General features: G+C 57.1%; 1 protein-coding gene across 2 annotated transcripts; it reads right to left on the reverse strand.

Moving 5' to 3' along the window:
• Positions 1–2820: 2820 nt before the first annotated feature.
• On the reverse strand, positions 2821–13294 carry SCNN1B (sodium channel epithelial 1 subunit beta). 2 transcript variants are annotated; one of them, XM_086622199.1, is made up of 12 exons: positions 12984–13294; positions 11684–12065; positions 10272–10465; positions 9579–9682; positions 8960–9123; positions 8444–8551; positions 5697–5814; positions 5107–5182; positions 4863–4920; positions 4496–4557; positions 3618–3693; positions 2821–3186 (listed from the first exon to the last, which is right to left on the reverse strand). In XM_086622199.1, the coding sequence occupies exons 1-12, from the start codon at positions 13292–13294 to the stop codon at positions 2821–2823; spliced, it is 2019 nt and encodes a 672-aa protein (XP_086478325.1). The 2 variants fall into 2 exon arrangements, with proteins under 2 accessions (XP_086478325.1, XP_086478324.1); XM_086622198.1 differs by having other exon boundaries at positions 10272–10498.
• Between the last annotated feature and the right edge of the window lie 3764 nt (positions 13295–17058).

The raw sequence follows: 17058 nt of genomic DNA on the forward strand, positions 1-17058 counted from the left end.
CAGTGGTTTTTTTTTGCTGTTGCAAAATCATTTGGAGAAAATCATTTGTCAAGACACGTATTGTCTTGCATGTGTACAGTGAGCACTGAGGCAGGAGGGGGGTGTCAGGTGCCTGTTCCCGACTCGGCTGTGATGTGGGATGAGGTGCTGTCACTGTACAGGGTCTGTCCCTCGTGGTGAAGGCGGCTGCACCGCGGCTTTGCGGTGCTCAGGGAGGGAAACATCTCTGTAGGGAGAAGGGAAGTGAGGAGTCAGGCAGGAAAAGTCCAGGACAGCTCTTGTAAGAGCAGGTTCCTGTGTCTTCACCAGAGTCCTCACCCACTCTCACCTGCCCTGTCGCTGCTCACAGTGGTGTTTCGTGCCTGCTGAGCTCACACCGTGCCCGCAGTGAGATGTTCCAGAGCAGCGTGTCCGTGGGCTGTTGGTCATTTGCTCTTGCAAATGAGAACCAGCTGACAGACGAGGGGCTGGGTGTTTGGTAAGAAGGTGCTCCCTGAGTCAGGGTTTGTCGAGCTCCGGCGGGCGCAGTTGCTCACCAGCCCCGGGAGGCTGTTGGTGACGGATGAGTTGTGCGGCGTGAGTCCTCGCTTAACTGTTCCCATTCATGAAGAATGTGGTGCTGAAGGATGAAACGGTCATCTCCTCCTTCTCCCAGTGTAATGCTGCACGTCTGTTGTTTGCTTCATGCATAAAAGATAATCAGATGTTGTTTCTGAGGCGAAACTTCTGGAGGAATTGTTCCAGATGCTACAAAGCCTGTAAAACGTATCGTTGGTTCCGGTGGATTGAGTGGGAAGTTCTGCAAATGAAAGTGCTCGAAGTGCCTAGTGTCGGTGTCTGAATAACCTCCTGACTCTCGGGCAGTGGCAGCTGAACCCGACGCAGCCCCTGCTCGGGGCTCTGGGAGGAAGGGGCTGTTTGGCACGTGCCCCGGTGCGGGTGTCCCCCCGCGCATCGTTTCTGAGCACTGTCAGACCCGAGAGCCTCAGCCCGCTTGGCTGCTGAAGCACCAAGAAGCAGCAGCGAGACCTTGGCGTGTTTCTCAGCTGCCCGGCCGCGTGGTGCCCCGCGGCGGTGGTGAGGCTGCGGTCGTGGAGCCGAGAGCCGGGAGGAGGTGCGGGAGCGCACGGCGGCACCCACCGACCTCCCGATCCTCACCCCTCCTTCTCAACGGCAGAAAACCCCAACGGGCTGAGAATGTGATTTCCAAAGCTGTTTCACTGCTTCATGAATCTGAATTTAGTTTTAAGAGTGGTTAAGCTGCTTGTTTTTACGATCACTGAGTGAAATTGGGAAATGTCTGTAAAAATTCACGTATCAGAAGTAATAGCAAATCAAAACTTTATTTTAAGCTGCTATTACTTTTGGAACTGATCATAAAATTTTAAAAGTTCATGACTCAAGTCTTATAAAATTAAGGCTGCTGATATTCTACACGTTATTATCTTGTAACTACCGCAGCAGTGTTAGAGCAGCTCTCCGGCAATTAAGGGTTTGACTCTCGGTGACTTTTGAACGCAGAAGTTCCCCGGTGCAGGGCAGCGTCAGCCGTGCCGGCGGCATCTTGTCTGGCACATCATCCCCTCGGTCCTCGGTCCTGCTCGTGGTGGTGGTGGGCAACTAGACCCACCGCTTCCGCCGCCACGGAGGGGAGATGGAGGGATCCCCGGCACGCTCTGCCCCGGCACCTCTGCCCCGGAGCACCGCGTGCTCGGGGAGATGCCAGGGGAGAAGGAGCGTGGACCCCCCTCACCACCGCGGCTGCCCCCACCACCCCGCGCTGGGCGCCGTGCCCGGGACATCGTGTTCCCAGTCGCATGGTTTAACCACACGATCGTGTTTCCTCCTGAGGTTTTGCAAAAGCACTTCAGGAAGGCAGGTCCCCGTGGGTTGTGTGGGCTCCTGGGGCAGCTGGGGGCCGGGTGGGCTCGTTGCGTTGCTGAGCCCAGCCCTGCGGGGACCACCAACGCCCCTGGTCGCCCTCATGTCGGGGTGAGCACAGCACCCCCCTTCTTCTTGCAAGCTGCGGCCATCAGCCTCCTGCCAGTGCTGAACTGCACCCGCTGCCAACAGGAAACTTAAAGGCAACTTTTAAATTAATTTATTTATTGCCAAGAACGTGGTACTGTTAAACAGCCTGGCACTTCCTCCCCTCACCTGAACTTTGCGGAGGCTGAGTATTTATCTCCGACACACATTAACAGCCGTGCCCGCCTGCGGTGCGAGCGGCAGCAAACACGGAGCACCCCTGGGCTCCAGAAGCGAAGGGACGGTTTTCTTTTCCTCTCTTTCCGTTGTAGTTGTTTAGGGGTGGGAATACCACGACCTCAGAAGTCAAAAATAGCTTTGGTCCCAACCCTGGGGTCCGACCCACCGTGCAGCACAGCTGCATCGCGCTGTGCCATGTCTCAGCATCTGCCATCAGGGCACCCTGGCCTCTGCCCAGCGCCCCCCGCCTCGGACCCCCTCCGCAGCCGCCCCTGCCCCGCTCTTCTCGCTGGGAAGTGCTTCCCACCCACGTGTGAGCAAAACCCCTCGTTAAAAAGAAACGGTGACATATGTTTACATAGCAATGCTGATTTACACCAGGGCTATATATAAAGCCAGAGCCTGACGCCAGCTCTCCGAGATTTATTACAGGGTTTATTAGACAGAGCGTCTTTGCAGTGAGCACCAAGTCGGGGAGGGGAGCACAGCCAGGGCTTTTTAGTTCCTTCCTGATTTTGCTGGAGAGCAGAAGGTTGCTGAGCACGTGGCCGATGGAGGACGGCGACGGCAGCGTGCCGTCCGCGGTCCTCGGGAGGTGGCGGCGCGTGCGGCTCACTCGGTTTCTGCGTCGCTGTCGGGACCGAGAACGCCGACGGGCTGGACACGCAGCGAGTCGTAGTTGGGTGGGGGGGTGCCGGGCTCGGGGGGCAGCGCCTCGTCCCTGGGGAGGGCACCCGCGTCCTCGTGCTGGAAGCCCGGGTTGGTGTGAGCCTCCGCCAGCTCCGACACTGTCGGGGGTGCATCCGGGTACCGCGCCTGCGCCCGCTTCTGCTTCAGGCCTTTGCACCAGCTGATCATGTTGATGATGGTGATCCACAGCGAGTCGATGATGATCTCCCCGAACTCGATGATGCACAGCACCGAGCCCCCCATCCAGAACCCGAACTGGCCTCCCAGGTTCGACAGCAGCCAAACGATCTGCGGGGAGGAGAGCAGAGTGAGCCGAGGCCACGGCCCCCGGACCCCGATCAGCCCCCACCCGTCACCCCATGTGCTGGTGATGCTCCTCCTGCCCCCTGCACCTGCCTGTGGGTCCCTCACCCTGCGGCTCCGCAGGGGCTGTGCTCCCCGGTGCCACTTCTCACCGACCTGCCCCGCGCTGGCGGGAGGGACGGGGGGTGGGGGGAGAACAAACCAGGGGCTGCGAACCGGCTGCTTCGAACCTCCCCACAGACGTGTGAAGCAGCAGCACCGAGGGACTTGGCAAACTCCTGGTGAGGAGCATCTCCGGCCAGGGCTGACGAGCCCCGAGGCGCTGAGCCCTGCCTGGGCGCTCGGGGTGACTCGTTTCGGCATCTGCTCACCAGGTGCCCGCAGCACTGGGCAGAAGGGCAGAGATGGGCACTCACCGTTGTGGAGGCAGACTCCGAGATGGTGCGGTAGTTGTACTCCTGGAAGTAAATGTTCAGCTTGATGATCCCATTTCTGCAAGGGAGAAGTGGCAGCTGAGCACAGAGCCGGGCAGTGGGTGTCCTGTGCCTCATCTCCGTGCCTGCCCACAGCCTGAGCTGCCACGGGCATCTGCTGACACTTCTGCGGGCACGTGGGAGAAGTTAAAAAGTGCCACTGGCTGCAAAGGGAAGAGCTGCGGTTCTGAAGTTCCTCCTGAAGAAGCACTTGGGCACCTGGAAGCTTCTTTGGGGCTGTTTGGGTTGTGTTTCCGAACTGCCCTGGTTGGCCCAGAGGGGCCGTCACCCCTCCTCAGGGCACCAAGCGCTGTGCCACGGCCCCCGGCACTACAGGGGGCTTCACAGGTACAGATCAGCCAACAGCTGCTTCTCCAGGATTTTTTCCTTGGGGGAAAAAATCTCTTTTCCATCTAATTCAGAGTTAGGTTCTGAGAGGGTGACCCACCAGTTGCCCTGATTCTGGTGCGTTCCCCCCTACTGCTGGGGGCAGATTCCGAGACACAAGGATGCAGGGACACACGTTACGATCCGGGAGCCGGACCCGACTGGTCCCAGCTTCAGAGCTTCCAGCCTCCTACGTGGAACCCATCGGAGGCGCCGCGGTGCGTGTCGGTTTGAACTCAATGCACCGCTGAGTTCGTCTGGCCCAGCCGGTCGCTGCGCGCAGCAGGGATACGCGCGAAGCGCGTTTCGGATCTGCCTTGTGCCCCTTCCCGGCAAACGTGTGCCAAATCTCGTCCCCCCTTGGCACCAGCACACGTGGGCTCTGGCCCGTCGGGCTCCACAGAGGAGAGAAAGCGGCCGCTGCTCCCACTCACCTGTCCAGGGTCACGTTTGTCGACATGTCCCTTTCATAAGACAGAATATGGAAAATCCAGTCCTAGGGAAACAAAATATAGTCGGAACTGAGCGGAAGCTCCATCTGGGTGCCTGTGGGGCAGGAACCCACAGGAGCTGCCAGGGAGCTGCAGGACTCGGTGCAGGACCCCAGGGGAGGTGCCGCCGTGGGGGTGTCCCTCCTCCCGTCTCAGGCCCCGGCACCGCGTGTGTTTGCACGCTGAAAATGTGTAATTTAGCAAAGAGGCGCTCGCTACCCGGCCATTAGCTCTGAAAATACCGAGTGATTCATGCGGCTGAGAGCAGGTCATTATTAATGAGCGTTTCAAAACACGAAATCGGCGTTACCTCCGAGGCTTCGGACGGCCAGTCTGCCATGGAGATGGTCATCTTGTACTGCGTGTCGCTGGGGGGGGAAAGGAGAGCGTTGGAACGGACGTTTCCCCTCCGCTGAAGTCGCTGGAACTTCAGTTCTGGTGCAGGAAAGCAGCGCCACGCAACGTGCTGCCGCTTTCGAAAGGTCAGAACTGGCGGGAGGGGACCCGCAGGATCCCCCCCCCCCTCGTCGCGCCGGGCTGGCGCAGGTACTCACTTGCACGTCTCCTTGCACGAGTCGATACAGATCTGCCTGTGTCTTATACTCGACCTCAGTAAGGAATAGCAATACGCTGTTCGGGGAAAACAAAAAGTCAAAGCATCTCTTTAGCCAAGGGCCCCGCTGTCTGGATTATATCAATTTCTTTTAATAAAATAGATCTTCAGGTGTGAGCCTGCTGCACAGGTTTGCTGTCTGCCCCTCTGACCTTCCTTCCCTTGAGAAACTCCGGCAAAGCGGTCAGACACTTTAGTAATAAATGAAAAAGGAATTTTAGTTTTCTGCAGACTATGGAGCCAGCTTGCCTGGTGTTGGTGGCTTTGGTGCAGCCCCGGGCAGCTGCAGGGCAGGAGCACCAGACCCCCTTCGGGGCGTTCTTGCAGGAGCCCATCACCCCTCCTCGGGCCACTTTGTCTCTGGGCTCTTCAGGCGCAGAGGCCCGGAGCGTTACCCCCATTTCTCTCCCTTTGGGCAAAAGCTGTTCCCCTGTTGCGTTCCCACCAGCAATAAAGCTCACGGCCGCTCGTGCCCCCCCACGTGCCAGGGCCCTGGCAGGGCTGAGCGGTTCGTTTTGTTCGTGTTCTTACCCCAGCCTGGGTTATCGTCGTTATTGCAATAACTTGCCCCTTCGGGTAAAGGAAACATGTAGTGACCACATCCGCAGATTTCGATCATGTCGTTTTGGAAGCAAGAGCGCAGGCAAGCCTGGGAAAAGGGGAGAGGAGCTGCTTAGAGGTGGGCTGAGCGCCCTGCGCGCCCCCGTGCCGCTGGTGTCCGTGCTGGGGGCGTCACTCGGCTCTCAGCTGTTTTCTCTTTCGCTCTGAGCCGCCGATTCCGTGGCTGCGCACAGAGAAGGCTGGAGCCGCGCGGGGAGCGGGTGCTGCCAGCGCCCATCCCTGCGCCGCGCCGTGGTCCCATCCTCCGGTGTGTGCCGAGCGGCGCCGGGTGGCACAGCCCCTCGGCAAGCCCGGCACGGGTCACGCCGGCGAGACGAGGCGGGAGGATGAGCTGCCACATGTGGAGCTGTGCTGCAGTTACGGTTTTCGGTGTGATGCGTTTGTACTGCTGCTCCTCCGGGTTTAAGGTACGTCCCAGGCGTGAGCTGCCCGTGGGCAAGTCACCGCGCAGGAGCAGGAGGGAACTCGCTGCCTGCTCCCAGGTGCAGAGACTGCTCCTTTCTTACCTACACAGGGCTTCGTGGAAGGAACATGGAGTTTCCAAAAAGGAATAAAAATGTCCTGCTACACCCAGAGATGCTGCTGTTGCCTCCAGGCTGTACATGACACACGGACAGGGTGCTCACTTAAAAGCCAAGACTCAAAAAATACTTCAGCATAAAGAGCAGGTTTTAGAAATGTGAATTATCTTCTCCGTGCACCTGCCCCTCTCCCTGGAAGGATGGCATCAGCCACGGGAGTGCGGGAGCTGGGCGGCAGCGCTGCCATCAGCTCTGCACCGAGTTAATCATCCGAGACCGGAGTGGGATTGTGGATGGAACAATGCACGGAGCACTGGGATTGTGGATGGAACAGTGCACGGAGCACTGGGATTGTGGATGGAACAGTGCACGGAGCACAACAAAGCTGTGAGCAGATAAGGAAATTTCACAGCTCCAGCTGTAGAGCAGCCAGAGGGTTTGTGCGGTGCGAAGCGCTGCCGGAGTTCGCCGCGGTGGGGGCGACGGAAGGGCCTGATTTTGCTGAGAGGTCTCCGAAGTGACGTGAATTGTGTGGACACAGAGCCCTGTCAGCGTTTGGCAACTTTTAAGCCATAGTGCAATCACTTCAAGTATTTGTTTAAACGTTATACAAGCATCTTAAAAAGTAGGGTAAAGTGGTCCAATTGTTATATAAAGGCAGAAATATAAAATAACCTGCTAGACGAAAGCCCTCCCTCTTGTCTGGGGTGTATTCTTCAGGCGTTAAATAACCCCAAAACACTTTTGATGTTTTCCTTATTGCCAGAGCTCAACCTTCAGAAATGCTTCTCCCTTCTGTTACAGCCTGTTACAGATTAACCACTGTATTTTCCTACAGATTCAAGGTTTACAAACTTTCGCATCCCAATCTTAAAGTGCAGACAAGGCGTTTCCTATATTAAGCGAGCAGGCATCTTCAGGGTGGAAAATGACTTAATGCTCCCTCCTAAAGAGAAAAGGATTAAAAAGAGCAGGAGTGTTCCGGAGAGGAATCCCTCCTGTCTATTCCTCTCCTGTCAGCGGCAGGTATTGCTTGTGTGCACAAAACACGGGCTGCTTTGCACATCGGAGCAAAGCCACGGCTAAAACCCAGAGCACGACGGTTCTCAAACAGCCGTCCCCGTGCGGGAGCAGTCAGGTCCCGGGAGGACGGGGAGCTCCGTGCTGGGCCCTCTGCAAGAGGCATTTTCCCGGTGTTTCCGACATTATTAAGGAGCCGGCATTAGCCGAAGCGATGGGGAGTTTCAGCCGTTCCAGGCTCTCCCCTGCACCGGAGGAAGGGGCTGCCGGCGGCTCCCTCACCCCGGGGCTCCCGTGGTCCCCAGCACCGTCCGGTGCAGGGAGGGAGGGATGGAGGCTGGACAGGATGGGGACACCAGGTCCCCTCGGCCAGTGCTGCCGAGGCAGGAACCGATGGGCGCCCGACGGCAGCCAGAGCTGCTCGGGGGCCAAAATGGGGAAAACTGAAGAACGGGCGGATTTTAGGGGCCCAGGCGCACCCCGCTCCTGCTTCGCTTTGCAGGATGAGCGGGAGCCCTCCGCTCCGGGGAGCCGAGCCCCGAGGCGACAGGGCAGGAGGAAAGGACCAGCGTTAACCTGCACTCCGTGGGGGGGTAAAAACGTTTGCTTTTTGTCTGCAAATTAGGGCTTTGCTGGTCGGCCGCACACGGCCCCGTGTGCCTGCAGAGATCCTGGGGGGTTTGCTGTGCTTTGGCTTTCAAGAAAATGACAGAAATCACCGTTTCCTCTCAAAATGAAACAAACTTCGTACCTGGCTCAGGGACCGATAAACGCCGATGCCCTTTCCTGGCCGTACGTGGGGATGAGAACTGGGGGTTACGCTAAAGCGTGCTGCCCGCGGAGCAGCCGTCCTCATCCTTTGCTGCAGGTCTTAATCCCTGCGCCGTTAGCTCCTGCTCCTGCTGGGATCCTGCTCGGATCGTTTCCCAACCTGGAGCTGCTGAGTGTTCACACTCGAGTGCTGGTTTGTTACCAGAAAGGAAGGGTCCTGTGTTGAGGTTATGCTTTGACTTTCTCATGGCTGATGCCCCAGTAACCCTGCATGCCCGTCAAAGATTTTATCTGCTTTGATGATTTTTCCTAAACAGCTTTGTTTGATTTAAAAATGGGCTTTACCTGTATGGAATAGGAGGTATTGTATTGGCTGTAGAGGTTTTGTACGGGGACATCAGACCCGTTCGTGGTGCAGTCGCTGTAGGGATAGCCCATCCGTTCCAGTTCATCCTGAAAGAAAACGAAAGGGCAGATTTCAGTAGCGACCGCTCCTCCCCGGCTCCCCGGTGCCCGTTTTCCAGAGACTCTGCAATTCCTGCGTTCCCTGCGGGAGCTGCAACCCGTTCCCTGGGGCGGAGGGGGGCAGATGAGGGTGTTGAAGACACACTTTAGCAAGGCACCTTCTGACATGCTAAAGGAAGAGGGAACAATGACCTCAGCTCAATATTTTGGCTTCAATAAAGCACTTTGCCAGGACAGTTACATAAGTCTCCATAAACCGTTCCAGCCCACGGCGAGCGTATACCTCGACTCTTTTGGTTTGAGCCAGTTCAGCCGAGACTTAAAACAAACTTGGTTGCAGTCCCATCAGATAACATTATTCTCAGACGATCTGCTCTAGAGGAATGCCACACATACCACCACCACGCCGATGGAGGTTTCCGTCCCGGCCATCGCGTAGATGCCCTGGTCCTTCAGGAAGGGGAAGCTCTTCTGTTGGTGCAGCATGAGCCTGGCCCCGGCAGCGGAGGACAGGTAGGGGATATAGTCTTGCTGGCTGATGTCCAGAATTAACTTCAGCCCTGGCACACCAGACAAAACAGAACAGGAATTGTATCGATACGCAAGTCTTTGGGAAATAAAAGGAGTCTATTTTCTTTTCACTGTGCACAAAAATCCCCATCCCTGGGGGAAGAGCCGGGGTCTGGCTGTCACGTCAGCCTTGCACGTGCATGAACACGTGTGATGGTGACTGCACAGGATGGAAATATCTGAGCGAATATTCGGACATTGCCTCAGATATTTTGGCTATCCAGGTGCGACACCTCTGCGAAGTAACATCTGTCGTCACGTTACTTGTTTCTATGTGGCACGTTTCCCTTTTGGGAAAGGGAATCCTATCCGCTCCTAGGAGTGCTCCAGAGCCACAGAAACCATAAATCTCCTACATCTGACGGAAACGGCCACTGAGAGACACAACAACCCCCAGCACTGCTGCTCCTGCAGCTCCCTCCTCCTTCGCAGGGCTCCCTCTTACCAAACTCGGCTCCAGGGTTGGAAGAATTCAAAGCCTCTTCGTCCATGCCCCAGTTAAAGATGTAGCAGTTACCGTGGTCTGGGTGATAGATTTGGGTGAAATTCCTGGAAGAATCATGCACATAAAACTGTGACTCTCGGGGAGGACTAAAGGGTTATAAAATAATGCGTCTGGTGGGACTGGTGCTTCGTTTGTTGAGTGCCCGTATAGAAACTCCAGCTGATGCCACTTCAATCGACCTGCTGTTAAAAAAGGCAAAGCAAGGTGCTGGTGTGTACTGAGACACAGCCGCTGGGGTAGCACTTTGTGGGGGGGGCTGCACTGCTGTGCTGGGGGTACACTGAGTCAGCACCTGGGCTGGCAGCTGGTTATCACTAAATACCCTGGGGAGGTCCCGTTGATGCAGTTAGTCTCGATAGATCATGAGCAAAACATCCCACCCAAAACTACAACTCCAACCATCACTATCCCAAAATAACCCGTTTCATCTACGATTCCATCCAGAAACCCTCTGGTAAATGTCATTAGAGTTAGGACCATCTTTATTAACTGACAAAAAAATCAGTTTTTTAAATCTCTTTATTAACTGGTATATACCTTAAAAAGAGAGAAGAAAAAGGCTCGTTGTACCTTTAGTGCCCTGTACAGTTCCTGAAAGGACAGAGAAGGGCAGGGAGTTCAGGATGCACCTACTTGTAGTTGCAGGGTTCGGCCCCGTAGAGACACGCCAGGATCATGTCCTCTGCCTGGTAGCCCATCCTGATCCTCTGCTGCAGCGGGACTTTGGAGAGGATGCTGGTGAACTGGAGGAGGTACCACTCGGTCACCGCCTGCGCTGCGCTGCTGAAGTTCCTGTAGGTGCAGTTGTCGGAGCCCGGGTGGCTGCACTGGGGACACACAGCAGCGGGTCTGACTCCGTCCTGTGGTGGGGCCGGCAGGAGGGACGGACGGTGTGGCCCCGCTCCCTGCGCCCGCTCGGCTCCGTGCCAGCCCTGCCTGCTGCTCCCGGGGAACGAAGGAGGTATGGCCGGATGGAGCCGTGGGGCTGGCTGCCACGTCTGTGTGTGTTTGTACAGACGGGTGCCCCCCAGGGAGATTTCCCAGCTGGGCATATTCTCCATCCATCCCAGAATTACCTCCCAAGCTTACAGAAAACGTCACTTTTCGGCCAATTCTTTAAGGATGGAGTTGCCCCAGCTGCCAAAGTCCAGACCTCGGGTCCTTGAAGACTCCATGGGAGCAGGGGGTGGGGGGTCGCAAGACCACCGTGCGCCTCAGTGCTGAGGACCGCACCAGGAGAGGGGTACGAGCAGCAGCCACAGCCTCGCCCTGGCATTTGGGGTGCCAGGCCTGAGGGAGAGGCGAAGGCGGCAGGAGCCTGCGTGGAGCACCTCTGCCCACGCTCAGCCCGCAGCAGGGCTGCGCTGGCAACCCAGCAGGTATGGCATCGTCCTTGGCACCGCGGCGCACTGCGCCACCAACGCTGCGCGCAGCCCCGTTACTGCCCGCTGCCGCCCAGCGTGCCAGCATCCCTCTCGCCAGAGGCTGGCGGAGCCGCTGCCGGGACCGCTGCGCGCCCGACGCAGTGCCGGGCTGCTGCGCGCTGTCGGTCCCTTTTTCCACGAGGAACCTGCTGATCTCACTGATGTTGTGCAGCTGCCTAAAATTCATCGCAGGCCAACTCGGCACGGCTCCTGCTGGGCTCCCTTTCGTTTAGGGGGGCACATTCAGGGCATGCTGCTGCTGCAGACCCCGCCTGCACCAATCCAGCAGTGGGGCTGGGTGTCTGGTGCGTAGCCTCTGGGGGCTGAGACCCTCCTCTGAAATTTAAAAAAAAATCTGAAAAACCCTCTGTGCTGCCTTGCACAAAACCCCAAGTAAACAGCTCTGTAGCACTAAAATAACACCATAACTTGCAAACTGCCCCGTACTGAGGGTGCTGCCCGCGCTGGCCTTGGCGCACCCTGAGCAGAGCCCCAAGGCAGAGCGGCCACGGGCAGCTGGTGGGAGAGAGATGCCCATCTCCACACCACATCCCTGACGAGGTGCCCAGCACTGCCTGGCCCTCGTCCCACCCCGGCTGCCACCCGTGGGACCCCTCTCACCAGCTTCACCGCCAGCTTGTACTTCTTTTCTTCTGATGTCGCATTGGCTGGGGCAGGTGGAGCAGTAGTTTGGTTGCCCACAGCGGTTTGGTCATCTGCAGAGGTCTCGTTGCCCACAGTGGTTTGGTCATCTGCAGAGGTCTCAGCTGCAGCAGTTTGGTTGTCTGCAGCAGTTTCGTTGATCTCAAAGATGTCCAGGATGACGGGGTTGTCTTTGTCATGCTCATCGATGAGGACCAGGGGTATCTGGTACCAGAGCTCTAGGTTGAGTGGCGGGGAGCTGCTCTCGCTGCTGTTCCACGGCATGGGCTGCAGGATCCTCTCCAGCGCCGCTTCGATGAGCCTGTCCAGGTCTTTCAGCAGATACTTCACCTCTGAGTATCTGCAGGACAAAGAGCAGTTACCAGCCAGTGTCAAGGTGGTGGGGACGTGGAGCACCTTGTCTGCTGTTCCGCTGGCGTGGACCTTCCTGGGGACCTCAGATCACTGCCTAAAGATTGACTGGAGAACGACGGGAGCCTCTGTGCAGGGCACGGCCAGCTCGGGCACGGGCACCTCGGGCACGGGCATCCCCGCAGCCTGCAACGGGGTGGAAATCAGCGGGAGGGTGAGCAGAGAGCGCTGCGGCGGTGAACGGTGCTCTGTCGGCGCAGAGCCGAATCGGGAGTATTTCGGTCATTCTCTATAGTTTATGTAAAACACCTCTGGCAAGCAGAGAGAGAAAAACCCAAATTCCTGTGTGTCGGTCGAGAGCGTCTTGCCTTGGGCCGCTCTATTGCATGGACATAAATTTGAAGGAACTCTAATAAAAATCAGTTACTCCTTTGAAATTATGATGGAGTTCCATCGCTGCAGCTCCCGCCGATACGACTGTTTAACCAGCTCTTAATGGCTGGAGCGTAAGCGATAAGAGGTGCGTTCCCGGCGAGGAAGGAGAAAGAAAGGGATTGTGGGGAAAGATCAAGAGACTGATTTTGGTTGTGACAAGTGAGTTGAACTTCGAGTTTTCCCTGAGCCAGGGAAAGTCTGCAGGGAGGCAGTAACCGTCGTTAGATTAACAGATACAGTGAGGAACCCAGGGAAACTCGCCGGCACACCAACCCTCCTCTGGACCTGAGCTGTTCACCTTTATGTTCTCCATTATTTGGTTTTTAGTGCCACTTGGTGAGTCCAAGGATCGTTTCCATAGATGCTCCTAACACGACATCTGAGACAGGAACAGGTCCACAGCACCTTACAGCACCCATGGAGCTGAGGGTGTAGGAGCACAACTGGGTAACTCAGGTGGAGAAACACTTACTTGAAAGGGTTGGCGTTGCAGACCGTGACTGCTGGGAACTTCATGGTCTTAAAGCCAATGGAGAGAGATGACGTGACGTTGTAGGAGAGGTAGGTGTTGATGAGGATACCCCACTGCCAGAAGACCAGAGATGCAAAGAGCAGCGTCAGGAAGAACCAGATTAATTTCTTCTTCGGCCCCTCTTTGATGATACGCTTCGGGCCGTGGGTGTTGGTGTTGTCGCAGTACCAGACCAGCAGCTCCTTGTAGGTGTAGCCGGGGCCCTTCTGCAGGCGGTGCAGCGCCCGAACGAAGTACTTCTTGAGGTTCATGCTGCTGTCTGCAAGTGGGAGAAAAGACATCAAGCCAGCTATGCTGAGAGGTGAGGTTTGTACTATGCCAAGGGTATCACAGAAGGGTTTGGGTTGGAAGGGACCTCAAAGCTCATCCAGTTCCAACCCCCCTGCCATGGGCAGGGACACCCTCCACTACACCAGGTTGCTCAAAGCCCCATCCAACCTGGCCTTGAACACTCCAGGGATGGGGCAGCCACAGCTTCTCTGGGCAGCCTGGGTACTCGTGTTGTCAGCAAAGCAGAGCTGGGGCAGTTCTGTGATGGCATGACCGTGGCTTTATAACCCGGGAGAAACTCAGAGCGGACGTTTTGCAGGGTCACACCGTGGCAGCGAGAAGACCCGGAGCCCCTCACCTCCTGCGAGGCTACAAGGGGCAGGTTTGTGCTTTGCAGTTCCAAAAGCAGTTAACGTTTTTGTCACGTCCCTTCTGGGGTCCCTTCTGGCCCCACGAGAGTTAAGTGACTCGGACCTGCTGGGCATGGCTGTGCCCGGTGGCTTACCGAGTGCCGGCCCGGCCCGGCAGATGTTGCAATAACTGACCAGACAACTTTTTAGGAAGTCGGTGCTGGGTGTGCAAACAGGTACGTCTCTAACATCGTCTGAAACCGTTGCCGACACTCGGTGGACCAGGCAGGACGGACCTGAGGCGGGTTCGGGTGGAACGTGGGCCAACGGCGTTGGGTGCCCGAGCTAACACCGGGCTCAAGGCGGCTTTTCTTAACAGCAGAGAGCGTGACAGCGCAGCCGGCTGCCGGAGCGCGCAGGAGGAGAGGACCTGGAGCCAGCAGCGCCTTTCCCAGGACCCGGAATGCTGCTCAGTGCCGCTGCCCGCCAGAGGAAGGACAACAGATTGGTTTTTTCCACCAAATTCCTTTGTCTTTCAGATAGTATCGGAATGCTTCCCCTGCTCAGGTGAGGGATGCTGCATATTTCACATTCATATTGTGAGTAAATAGAACATTTTGTGCGGCTGTTTCCAGGTGAGAATTTGTGTTACTAAATCGTAATATCCCGAGGCAGGATTTCCAAACAAACCCGAGTCAGCTGCTTAGAACATTTTTCAGATTTAAACTGTAGAACAGAATTAAAGATTAATGCTGCCTATAACTCAGCATCCTAGGAGAGTGCCGAACTAACGCAGCAATATTTCAGTAACGAGCAGTACTCGGCAACGCAGACACTGGATTAACACGACGTTACTCGTAGCTGGGCTACCAAAGGTGCAAAAGGAAGCCGAAGGGTGCGCACGGGCCTCTTGGGCAGAGGGAGCAACTGTGCCCTTACTTTTCAAAAAAAAATAAAGGTAATACTGATCCACAGCCAGATCTGCAAAATCTCCTGAGTAGCGTATGCAGAGGTTGGTAGGAGTATAAAGCCAGCAGATTTATGATGTCTCACTCCATGATGCAAAGAGAGACGATGATTTTCAGTGCACACCCTGTTACACGTGACATTAGACACAGCCCAACACCACGAGGTCTCGATGGATCGAGAGGGCTTCGGAAAGGAGAAACTCCAGCTGCTTCCCCAGGATTTGAAGGCAGGCTCCGCTCTCGTGTGAAAGCGTTTTGTTCTCCAAGGAACACGTGTCCTGGGACTCGGCCCCCCCAGACTCCCAGACCCCCCAGACCCCCAGACCCCTGACCCATCCTCCGTGAGCTCGTGCCCCAGAGGTTCCCACCGCCGCTGCCTGCAGAGGGGTCGCTCTCGGCAGCAGCTCGCAGCGCGGCAGATGCTCGCCGGCTTGGGGCAGGACCACACCGAAACAGCAGCACCGACCTCAGCCTCTGCCCAACCGCCCGCGCCGAAGGGCAGGCGTGCCACGCGCGTGGCCCTTCTGCCCGAGCCTCTGCTGCGGGCGTGAGCGCAGCCCCATCTCACGGCACCGCCTCCGGGTCGGGCTCTGCTTTAGAGAACGGCATCGGCAAAACACGCCAAATCCAGAGAGACTGGCAGGGCAAACTAGTAAATATTTTCCACCTTTAAGAAATCCAATAAAAGATTTAGATTAGATTAAAATTTAAAACACACCTACACTGCGCTGGGCAAAATCCAGCCCGGCTGGACCAGACCGGCCGCACACCCTGCAGCCGCTGTGCGCTCTGCTGCTGCGGACCGCGGCGGCCAAACGCGGCGTGTGGGCTCCTGCCGGCTCTCAGACCTGCCACGGACGGATCCCGCTTTGCCACACAGATCCGGGTGGATGCTCATCAACCTGGTGCTGCTGTAAGAAGCTGTTGTTTCTTTTTGTATTGTTTCCTGAGGTGGAATTTTAGGTGGGTTTTTTTTTTCCCCCTGATGGCAATGTTGAGACACATATGGTTTCAGGAGGACACTCTGGTCAAAGCTACTGGACCTGTTCTTTGCAAGTGCTGCTCCGTCCCACAGCCCCATGGGGCACTCACCAGCGGGAGCACGGGGACGGGGATGGGGACGGGGATGGGGTCGGCTGGAAGAGGTGCCTCACGCAGGATGCCTGCAGCATCTCCATCCCGCCATGAAAACACACAGATCCCAAAATTAAAAAGCCAAGTTAACAAAGGTGTGCTGGCAATTCGGCCAGGCAGACTGTCACGGGCTTTGCAGGGGACATCTTGGCACGAGAGCAGCGTGAAAGCCCCAGGTTTACTCTTCCTTCAGGCATAAGCTGTGCTTTTTACATGACATTAAGCAAAAGCTGTGTTTGACCACACTTGGATTGCATTTTTTCAATCTTTTTCTCATTTTAACAGTTTTCTTCTTACCTTTGTTTCCAGAACGTTCCCAAACAGACTGCTTGTTTCCTCCTCACTGCTGGAAGCCGCTCTGTGCCAGGCGCCGTGCCCGACGGGAAGCCGAAGCCCCTGTTACTGGGGGGCTCCTCGCCCCACGTGCAGAGGCTCAGTGCTCGGGTGGGGGTTTGGTGCCAGTTTTGGTGCCGGCCTGGAGCCTGTCCTGCTCTGCCCCATCAGCAAGCTGTACCTGGAGCAGACGGGTGACAAATGAGGGACAAGACCCACCTTCTATCGGCACATGGATGCCCATCACCCCTTCCCAAAACCCCCTCCGGAGCAAGGGAGCGGAGGCTGCTGTGGGACAGGAGCCCAGGTCAGGGCTGGGGACTTGGAAAGTGCTTCCCCTCGAGGGGCAGGCAGCCCGGCTCCCGCTGCTGCGTGGCACAGGGGGTTGCACAGATCTGTGCCTGCTGCTGCCCCCAAATCCCCTGCTATTCACACAGCGTGTGAGGCACGAGGGCTTGGACAGTTGGCAGCTCCCAGCAGCCGCTCACTGGTTTTATTTCTTGTTCTGCTGCTCCGCTTCCAAGGCCCTGGTCAGGGAAGGGAACACGCACCCGTCAGGCTCCCCGGCTCCTTTTGCCCCTTTGCATTTTGGCGTCACCCCACTCCATTTGCAGCACCGGATCCGAACCGGCTTCGCCTCCTTTGCAGGTGGGCTGCGGCAGCGCGTCACTGCTGCTGCTGCTGCACAGCCCGGGGTGCCCGCAGCTCACACCGGCCTCTGCAAGCACCGACCTCGCCCGCCCGTGCGGGACCCTCTGCGGGGAACCACCGCTGCTTCCCCCGCCGCCCCCCACCACCGGGCTTTGCTCGGGGCGGGCGCCTGTCACCACGCTGGTGCCACCCAAAGTGACCGTCAGGAAGCGACCCAAGGGCCGCGAGAGCCCTGGGCTGCACAGGGTGCCACGTGCCCTTCCCCTGGCAGTACCCACATCCCCGTGATGACCGAAGCCATCCCAAAAG

This window comes from Tauraco erythrolophus, chromosome 17 (assembly GCF_009769465.1).
Source record: "Tauraco erythrolophus isolate bTauEry1 chromosome 17, bTauEry1.pri, whole genome shotgun sequence".
Classification (NCBI taxonomy): Eukaryota; Metazoa; Chordata; class Aves; order Musophagiformes; family Musophagidae; genus Tauraco; species Tauraco erythrolophus.

Excerpts from the sequence above, each read along its gene's own strand:
- SCNN1B (XM_086622198.1), bottom strand. The coding sequence starts at position 13,294 with ATGAACCTCAAGAAGTACTTCGTTCGGGCGCTGCACCGCCTGCAGAAG. Across the intron at positions 9,124-9,578 it reads CAACCCTGGAGCCGAGTTTG|GGCTGAAGTTAATTCTGGAC; the intron begins GTAAGAGGGAGC and ends CTGGTGTGCCAG. Across the intron at positions 5,815-8,443 it reads ATACCTCCTATTCCATACAG|GCTTGCCTGCGCTCTTGCTT; the intron begins GTAAAGCCCATT and ends CCCTTTTCCCAG.